Raw genomic sequence first — 10,245 nt, forward strand, 5'->3', positions numbered from 1 at the left:
AATTGTTTAATTAAATGTTTTGATCTTGCTAAACCTAAACTTCATCATTTAAAATAAGGAACAGAAAAATATCTTTTTTTTTTTTAATTGCACATGTCTTTTCTCTCCTCTTTTAGGATTTTGCCTACCATTTTACAGTATTTGTCTTCTATTTTGGAGCCTTTTTATTGGAAGCAGCAGCCACATCCCTGCATGATTTGCACTGCAATGCAACCATGACCCTGCAGCCGCTCCTGAGTGATAACCAGTATAACATAAACGTAGCAGCCACAGTAAGTATTCCATGAGTACCATTCACCAGCACGTCCGCTCCACTGTCAAGGCCTCCAAGAAACTCCTCAGGCAACATTCATTTTCTTTAATGCTAGCCATTAGCGTTAAATATATAATAGCTATTTATCTGTACAGTAACCCTGTAAGCAAAGTGCCATGATCACCCCCAGTGTTGTGGGTGATTAAACTGTAGCACAATGAGGTTGATGTTCATGTAAGATCATAGCGAACCAGTAGAACTGCTTGGCTTTGCACAGCAATGTCTACTTTGCAAAAAGAATTGTGTTTTTTGCTTCTGATAACTTTCAGAGATGGTAAAGGAGATCTCCCAGTTTTGTTCTTTAGTATTCGATAGCTGCTTGCAATTTATTTTTATTCAATGAATAGTTACGGTGGGCCTACCATTTATCAAGTAATTTTGCTGGGTGTTAAGGACAGGGTGAATAAGTTGCAGTTCCTGCCATTAAGGAAAGTGCAGGTGAGTAAGGCAAATAGCCAGCCATTGTAGTAGATGATAGGCAGATGAAATACATTCCTTGGGGTATTTATTAAATTTTTAAAATCATCTAATTCATATACTGGAGTTAATTTGTCATTTTGTATAGATAATTTGAAGAAATAATATATTTTTTTGTTGTTAGAGATCATTTTTAAGATGTCAGAAGTCCAAATTATTTTCTGAAATATTGTGATACTTAATTAAGTATATGGCAAATTAGTGACCCTAATGTTTTATTATGTTCCCCAGGTAGCCTATAAATAACCCAGTACTCATATAGTCAATGAAATCTGTCTGGAGCAGCACTGTCTAGTAGAACTTTCTACAGTGACAGGAATATTTCATGTAAGTGCTGTCCAAAATGGTGACCACTTGCCTCATGTGGCCATTGAGCAATTGAAAATTAACTAGGCCAAGGAGCCATAGCTCATGCCTGTAATCCCAGCACATCGGTAGGCCGAGGTGGGAGGACTGCTTGAGGCCAGGAGTTTTAGACCAGCCTGGTCAACATAGCAAAACCCTGTCTCTGAAAAAGGAAAAACAAACAAAACAGAATAAAGAATTCACCAAGCCTGGTGGCTTGTGCCTGTAGTGCTACCTACCCAGGAGCTCAGGAGGTGGAGGTTGCAGTGAGCAGAGACCACACCACTGTACTTCAGTCTGAGTGACAGACCGAGACTCTGTCTGGTGGGGGGAAAGAGTGAGAAAGATAACTAGTATGACTAAGGAACTGAATTTTTAGTATTGTTTAATTTTAATAAATTTAATCACATGTGCCTAGTGGCTATCATGTTAGACAATACAAGACCTATTATAAGTTTCCCAAGTCTCTGGTAGGATTTGTCAAAATTTATTGAGTGCCTGCAATGAATTAGGCTGAAGGTGGGATTACAACAAAAAGGAGTCATGGTTTTAGCTTTGAAAGGTTTATAGTGTAGATTAGTGACTTTAACACTTGCTTATAAAAGAAATAAAAGTTTTATTTAATGAATTCTTACCTAAAACCCCAATAAATCTAGAATAAAAGTTTAGGTGCTGTAGTTGAAGTGGAGGAAGAGGGCCTTGAATGATGCTCATTCTCTTTTCATAAAGCTGCCTCTACCCACCATATCATCCCTGAGGATCATAGAATCCTTGTGATCCAAAATCACATTGGAAAACCCTTGGTTTTAACAGTTTTACAAAGCAAAGTTCAGGAACTTGACTTTTTTCCTTGCTATGAGTCATCAATTCCCATTGTATTTGCCTTTATATGTTTCTTACTTCTAGTCCCTTCTTTTTAATGGTGCAGGCTAGATTCTTGGATCATCTTGGATCATTAAAGTATCCCCACATCTATTGATAGTCACCCTAGAACCTAATTTCACAAGAATAGTAGCTGCTGAAATATGTGATGGTTGTCTGAGGTCCTTAATTTCTCACCTTTGTCCTAAGGGCCTAGTTTTCCTTGTTCTCCATAATGTAAATCTTTTCTGGCTGCTTCTCTTTTGTGACTTTGTCCCTCCCTTTCTAAGTGAAGCTGTCTCAGTAAACCTCTACATGCTTCGAGTTCAGCATTACATCCCATTTCATCCATGTGCTCACTCCAAAGTAAATCTCTAGTTTGAGTTTTATTCTAACTAAAATGTATCAGCCATCCATTTGGGACATTAGATAGGAAAATTCCTTTTCCATAATAATAGATATCAAGCGCTATTGCTGTCATTCAGAAAACAATGTCTAGATTAGAAATGTATCAGAGAAACAATCAGCAGAAGAAGGGTGGAAAGAAGACAGAATAGTAATTAAACTGTGAAAATGGTCTATAGGTGAATCTAGTATTCCTTCCCAGAGCTAGTTTCCTAGTTAAGAATCCCTGTGCTAAACCATAACATTTATCATGTTGAACTGCTTTTTCTTTGTCTTTTAGTCTTCTATGGGTCATAAGCCCCAAAAGGGTGAGGATGCTATCTACTGTTTGTATGTACGAAGTGCAGTGATACACACACAGTTGGTGCTGAAGAGATTCTCAGGACAGTAATTCATAGTAGAGTGCAAATTTGTGCATAGGACTGTCTCCCATACAAGAGCAAGCCAACCTGATAATTCATTTCCACTTGTCTTGAGTTTTAAAGTTACCTTCCATCATCACAGAAATTATTTGATGAATCCTCAGGTTCTGATAGTTGCTGGCTTCCTTGGCTGTGAAGCCACTACATGAATAGAACTTCATGCTGAAGTTTTAAATACGGTGCCTGGGGATTCACAAATACTTAATAAGTGAGCCCAGAATGTGAACAAATGTTCAATGTAAAGTCATCCACAAATGAGAAAATTATTAAGGGCTAAAATGTTTAAAGGAAGTGGGGGGTAATTGTATGAGGGAATAAACAAGTTGTACAAATCATCAAATCAATGTAAAATATTTTTGTAAGTGTCGAAGTATTTTTAGATAGATTGGTCAATCTTCATATGTTTGTTCTTGAGGACACTGCTTTTAAGTCGGTGTTGTAAATCTGATGTGAATGTTTCTTTTTTCTTAGATTTTTGCCTTTGTGACGACAGCTTGTTATGGTTGCAGTTTGGGTCTGGCTTTACGAAGATGGCGACCGTAACACTCCTTATCGTGTGTTAGTTTCATCAATTTGGATACCATTTTGTCCAGATGCAAAAACATTCCAAACATTCAAAAGTAATTTGTTTAGTAGAGAGAGACTCTATCAAAGCTCAAATTTTGGTTTATTTCATGGATGGAATGTTAATTTTATTATGATATTAAAGAAATGGCCTTTTATTTTACATCTCTCCCCTCCTTCCCTTCCTGAACGTTTCCTTTTATGTCCATAAAATACAAATATATTGTTCATAAAAAATTAGTATCCCTTTTGTTTGGTTGCTGAGTCACCTGAACCTTAATTTTAATTGGTAACTACAACTCCCTAAAAAAACACATTTCAAATAGGCTTTGCATTGAACTCTATAATTTAGTGTAAACCAGGAATTGGCACACTTTTTTAAAAATGGGCCAGATGGTAAATATGCTTCATGGGCCATACAGTCTTTGTCACAACTATAGCATGAAAGCAGCTGTACACAATACAGAAATGAATGAGTGTGGTTATGTTCTAATAAAACTTTATTTATAAAAACAAGGGGAGGCTGGGTTTAACCTGTGGGCCATAGTTTGTCGACCACTGGTGTAAAACCTGATATATGTTCTGCATTTTCTTGAACTGATCATGAAAACTTATAAACCTAATAGACAAGCCACATAATATTTAGCCTCATTATGCAATAATCACATTGCCTTTGTGTTAATAGTCACATACTTACCTTTGGAGGAATGTATGGTTTCTCAGACTATCTCAGGCAGAGTCCTGGATATAGGCAAAAGTAATTTATGAAGTAAACTTTAGTTGCTTAATCAAACTAATGATAGTCTAACAACTGAGCAAGATCCTCATAAGATCCTCATCTGAGAGTGCTTAAAATGGGATCCCCAGAGACCATTAACCACTACTGGAACTGGTATCTAGCTACTTACGTCTTACTTTGAGTTTATGCTTCAGTATACAGTTGTTTGCCCTAGTATACAGTTGTTTGCGCTGTGCATGAACATACCCATATTTGTGTGTGGATATGTGAAGCTTTTCCAAATAGAGCTCTCAGAAGAATTAAGTTTTTACTTCTAATTATTTTGCATTACTTTGAGTTAAATTTGAATAGACTATTAAATATAAAGTTGTAGATTCTTATGTTTTTGCATTAACCCAGACATCTATATTGTTTTTGCACTGGTGACAGACAAAATCAGTTTTAAAATCATAGCCAGCACAAAAACTATTTCTGGCTGAATAGCACAGAAAAGTATTTTAACCTACCTGTAGAGATCCTGGTCATGGAAAGGTGCCAAAATGTTTTGAATGGAAGAACAAGTTAGAGTGAGGCCACAGTTCCCACCACACTAGGGCTTTTGTATTGCTGTACTCTTTCAGCCCTTTACTTTCTGGCTGAAGCATCCCCTTGGAGTGCCATGTATAAGTTGGGCTATTAGAGTTCATGGAACATAGAACAACTGTGAATGAGTGGCATGATCAGTACTTAATGATCAAGTGTTACCTATCTAATAATCCTCTAGAAAGAACCCTGTTAGATCTTGTTTGTGATAAAAATATAAAGACAGAAGACATGAGGAAATAAGGCATATGACTTTATACTTACATCAGATATTTTCTGTAATACCCTACTTCCTTGGTTTTCCCAGCTCCATACCACACACCTAAACCTGTGTTATGAATTACATATTACAAAGTCCTAAATGTGCCATATGGATATATAGTCTATTCTAGTTGGAATCGTTTAGTCTGCTAGAATTTAGTTGTGAGATTTGTTTCCCAGTACAGCAGTCTTCTGTTTGGTGGCATTACATTGATTTCTTTAAAATGCTTTGGTGGCACTTTTGTAAATGGATTGCTTCTAGATTGTTACGAACCAAGCCTAAGACACATCTGTGAATACTTAGATTTGTAGATTAATTGCATTCTAGATTTGTGAGTTGAATGACAAAGGAGTTGAACAAAAATTATGGCGTTTAAGAATTTAACGTATCTTAGCTGTAAAAATGAGGAAGTGTTGGTTGGTTTTAAAATCTGGTAACTCCTTGATGAAAAGAAATTTATTTTATACGTGTTATGTCTCTAATAAAGTATTCATTTGATAATCTTTGTGGTCATCTATTACACCATTCACTTTGAAATTCAGTTAAAGGTTTGATATAAACTTGACAGAGCTTCTAGACTTATAATGTATAAAAAGTTGTGTTTTAAACATTTCTGTGTAAAAGTCTCTCAAGAATTGTCTTTTTTTTTTTTTTGATGAAGGTAAAAGAGGTAAGTCTTTGGAAGTAACGTTGCATAGGAAGTTTAAATGAGAATTCTGTTTTGCCGAGTGTGATGACTTATGTCTATATTCCCAAAACTTTGGGAAGCCGAGGCAGGAGGATCCCTTGACACTAAGAATTCAGGACCAACCTGGGCAATATACTGAGACTTCATCTCTACAAAAAAAATTAAAAAATTAGCTGGGTGCATGGTGGCACATGCCTCTTGTCCCAGCTACTTGGGAAACTGAGGTGGGAGGATTGCTTTAGCCCAGGAGGTTGAGGCTCCAGCCTGGGTAACAGAGTGAGACCCTGTCTCACCAAAAAATAAATAAATAAAATAAATAAATAAATAAACTATCCATGCTAAAAAGAGAGAATTGTTTTATTTAAAAAGCATTTATACCATGTTTTATATGTTTCAAGCATTTTGTCAAATATTACTTCATTTATTCCTCTAACAACCCTATGGGGTGTATATTCATCCCATTTTAAAGGCTTGGAGACTAAAACACAGACCTTAAGAAACACCCAGTGCTGCCTGCCTAGCAAGTGAGAAAGCTGGGATTTAAACCGCAACAGTCTGACTCCAAAATGCAGACTCTTAATTTCTGTTTGCCTCTGTTCACCCAGGTTTTACATCCATATCGAAAAAGGTGATCTTTTCTTTACCCAAAGAAGTTTTAGCAGAATGTTCAACAACATAACTATTTATGGTAAATGTCATATCTTATATCATTTTTGTCATAACAAAGGACTCATGATTTTTGCTGTAAGAATTTAAGCCAAACTTGCATGAGGGAGAAAAGGTTAGGCCACTTGCATCTAGAACGGTCCCTGAGTGCGTGACTACCTGAGTGTTTTTCCACTTTGTCAATTCCGGCATGAACTATGGGGGCTTCGGTCTGCTGTATTACCTTACATTGAGTCAACCTTTTCCCAAATTATTTGGGCTTCCAGGGATGCCTGGTACTGACTTCAGAAGGATTTTCCAGTCTGAGAGATGCCCTTTGATCTTGAGCATGGACTATGAATTTCTACCTCTGAATACTCCAGAATCTGGAATTCTGGATCATTATCATGAAGGTTCTATCATTAACAACATGCCTCAAGTTTAATTGATGAATCAGTGTCTTAGGTGGCAGCTTATTCATCAGGCAGGGGTCCAGAGTTTGGGGATAGCAATGATGCTTAACCCATGTATGCCTAGTTATTCTATTATTGGAACACTAAGCTTGTGGAAGTTACTTATATCCTACTGCTCAAGGTCATTGCCAAGGTCTGATTTTTCACAAAAAACATTTGCAACCTCTGGCATAAATTAGTTATGTTTAGTGTTTTGAATGTCCAACTTTGTGATTAAAAAAGGATGTTAGTTACACCTTTATTGGGCTGTGCCCCTAACAAAAGGACAATCCTAGTTCCTCTCTCTGCAGCACTCTTTTCCCAAGTTACTACTGAGCTGGCTTTCTCACCCTCTTTGGGTCTTTGCTTAGTCATCACCTTTACAGTGAGGTACTACCTCAGAACCACATTTAATCTTGAATCTGACAAGAGCACTCCCTGTTCTCCTTTTCTACATTTATATTTTATATAGTGTATATGCATATAGCATTAATTTATATTTTTCTTTTCTACATTTTTGTATAGTGCATATACACTAGACAAAATATCTTCCTTCAGTATCTAAGCCAATGAGCTTAGGCCATTCGTTCTAGGCAGTCCACAGGCAATGACTGCACATGGTGTTGGTATAAGGGCTCATCGTTTCTAGCTAGTGTGAGACTCCTCTATGGGCAATCTTTGTGCTGGAGCTCACTGCTAAATTGGTTGAGACTTTCTCAGAATGAGCACAGTCTGAGGCTCTTCCTACCTAAGGCTTTTAGGCTCTTCTCCTTTCATAAGAATCAAACCTGCATCAAGGGCAGAAAGATATATTTTGTATAGTGTATACTATATTTTGTGTAGTGTATATGCATATAGCATTAATTTATATTTGTCCTCTTCACTAGAATGTAAGGTTTGTGTTTTGTTAATTTTAGACAGCAGGTTTTAACAGTTATCTCCATTTTTGAGCATACATACTTTATACCTGTGGAATATCTGAACTGGTGTCCACCTATTTTAAGTATTTGGTTGGTTCAAAAGTAATTGTAGTTTTTGCTATTGAATGTAATGGCAAAAGCTGCAATTCCTTTTGCACCAACCTATTAGTAAAAGTTTAATTTTGTGCTCATAAAATAGAGTTAAAATATTTCCTTTGTCACTCTGTAATTATCTTGCATATTTAAGTGCACATACTCCATTTTAGAGACCATAGCAATAGAATATTGGCTTGGAGGGGATACAACTGGACTATCTCCTTTGCTGTTTGATGGAAGTGTCTATGTTAGACACTAAGATGAAGGGTCTAACAGACGCTGGCAGAGGCTGGCAGCCATAAGCATTGAAATTGGTTTCTCAGTAAGATGATAGGTATTTCATGTCTTCAGAATGACTACATTGACTAAATCTCAAAGATTAACTCTTGGTCAAATATGCTTTCATAGAACAAATAAATTCTCAACAAAAAAATATGATGTTATGTACTTTTCCAATGTGGGATAACTAAGTTAGCCAGACTTAGTCTTGTTTTTTATTTTAAATTTAATAGTTATACTTTCAGTGTGAATTAGGGAATTATAACTTGCAAATCAATTGCATGATTTCATGGATATTATTCAGTATGAGAATAAATATTGTGAAAAAAAATAGTCCATTTAACATTTGTGGGACCTGAGGTGAGCCACTTAATTTATTCAAGCCTGAGTTATCTACCAGAGATGATGATGCAAGTCTGGGAGAGGAGGTCCTTTGGAAAGAAGAAGCCAAGATGCAGTTCCAAGTACAAGATGTTTGTTGGAGAAAATGCCTATAAAAGATAAAGAGGAGAGAGAGCACAAGTAGGAAAAATAATCTTTCTGCCCCTGATGCATGTTTGACTCTTAGGAGAAGAGCCTAAAAGCCTTAGGTAGGAAGAGCCTCAGACTGTGCTCATTCTGAGAAAGTCTCAACCAATTTAGCAGTGAGCTCCAGCACAAAGATTGCCCATAGAGGAGTCTCACACTAGCTAGAAACGATGAGCCCTTATACCAACACCATGTGCAGTCATTGCCTGTGGACTGCCTAGAACGAATGGCCTCAGCTCATTGGCTTGGACACTGAAGGAAGATCCTGAGGGCATCTGCAACTGGTGCTGTCAGATAACTGCACTCCCTGTGGATGGTTATCTTTTGGAGATCTAAATAGTACACTTCATAACTGCCACTTTTCACCCCTTGTACCAAATCAATCCACTTCTCCATGCCTATCCTGGGAGCCACTCCACAGTGGGCCTCTCATCCTGAGGGGAAGACTTTTAGAAAAGGAAGGTTAGTGGGTCAAACTCAGCCACATCACTGCGGTTGGTCTTGGGGCCACAAGTGGTATTTTTCTCTCTCTCCAACCATCCATTCTGAATTCTCTTAGCAGCTCTCACCTACCTTTGCAGGTCTGGGTGAGTTATCTGGTGGTGTGACCCACACCCTCATTCTTGAAGGGTCTGAATCCAAGACAACAATAACTTTTTCAGGTGGGAGGGTCACTGCACTTGTCCCTCCACAGTCATAATTGGGTAAGGAATTACCACAAAGGTACCCATGTGGATCACCTGAGTTTCATACATATTCCTCCCTATTTCTATTGTGTAATAACAGCCCTACATACCTTTTTATCAGGATCAATCACCCCTGCAAAGAGGGCAACTCCTTCCTGCTCGCTTGATGCTTAAAGACTCCAAAATGACTCAACAGCAGCCACAGCTTGTAGTCAATAAAACCCTTGCTCTGTCCTAGAAAAGAATAAGCAGATCAGAATGGTAAGCAAGCAGAACCCCAAATTGTAAGGATGGGAAGCACAAAGTCCATAATGAGTCATTGGGAGTGACAGTAAATGAAGCCACTCCTGTTTTCATCTCTTTTCCTGGGTCGATTAGTTTTCCCTTTTGGGAACACAATACTCTATAGAGGTCTCAAATTCAGTGTGCATGTGGCATTCAGGAAAATGGCACCCCACTGTCATGGGCATTGCCTCTGTGCTGGTGCTTCAAATGTGCTTTCAGCAGGCCATTCCAACACTATCAGGCTGGTTGATCCTGAATCATGCATTATATGATGTGGTCAATGACCGCAGTCATGGGGCTATCTCCCTGGTTAGATGCTAAGTTGAGTGTGATTTCATGCTTCTGGAGCAAGCACTCCATAAGCCCACTGCACATGACTGTATATATTCTCACCTCGGAGCACTTTTACTCCACAAAAGTTTCATCAGATAAACTCAGAAAACATAGGGGTAAATCCCAGTGACCTTGGATTAGACCATGGATTCTCAGGTATGACACCAAAAGCATAAGCAATCAAAGAAAAAACAAATTGATCTTCATCAAAATTTTAAACTATTTTTACATCAAAGGATACTGCAAAGAAAGTAAAAACTTACACAATGGGAAAAATTTGCAAATACGTCTGATAAGGGTCCAGTATCCAGAATACATAAAGAATTCTTACAACAAAAAACAAACAACTCAATTTAAAAACTG

The 10,245-nt window shown here is 37.6% G+C and overlaps 1 protein-coding gene across 1 annotated transcript in view; it reads left to right on the top strand.

The window, feature by feature from the left end:
* The window catches only part of MAL2 (mal, T cell differentiation protein 2), a 33,548-nt gene extending 29,975 nt beyond the window's left edge, over positions 1–3,573 (top strand). Inside the window, exons 3-4 of the mRNA XM_010357790.2 lie at positions 117–272; positions 3,295–3,573. Coding sequence (XP_010356092.1) covers positions 117–272; positions 3,295–3,366 — 228 coding nt within the window. The 3' untranslated portion in view covers positions 3,367–3,573. The remainder of the gene's footprint in view (positions 1–116; positions 273–3,294) is intronic.
* Positions 3,574–10,245: the final 6,672 nt, after the last annotated feature.

Source organism: Rhinopithecus roxellana, chromosome 9 (genome assembly GCF_007565055.1).
Source record: "Rhinopithecus roxellana isolate Shanxi Qingling chromosome 9, ASM756505v1, whole genome shotgun sequence".
NCBI classification, from domain to species: domain Eukaryota; kingdom Metazoa; phylum Chordata; class Mammalia; order Primates; family Cercopithecidae; genus Rhinopithecus; species Rhinopithecus roxellana.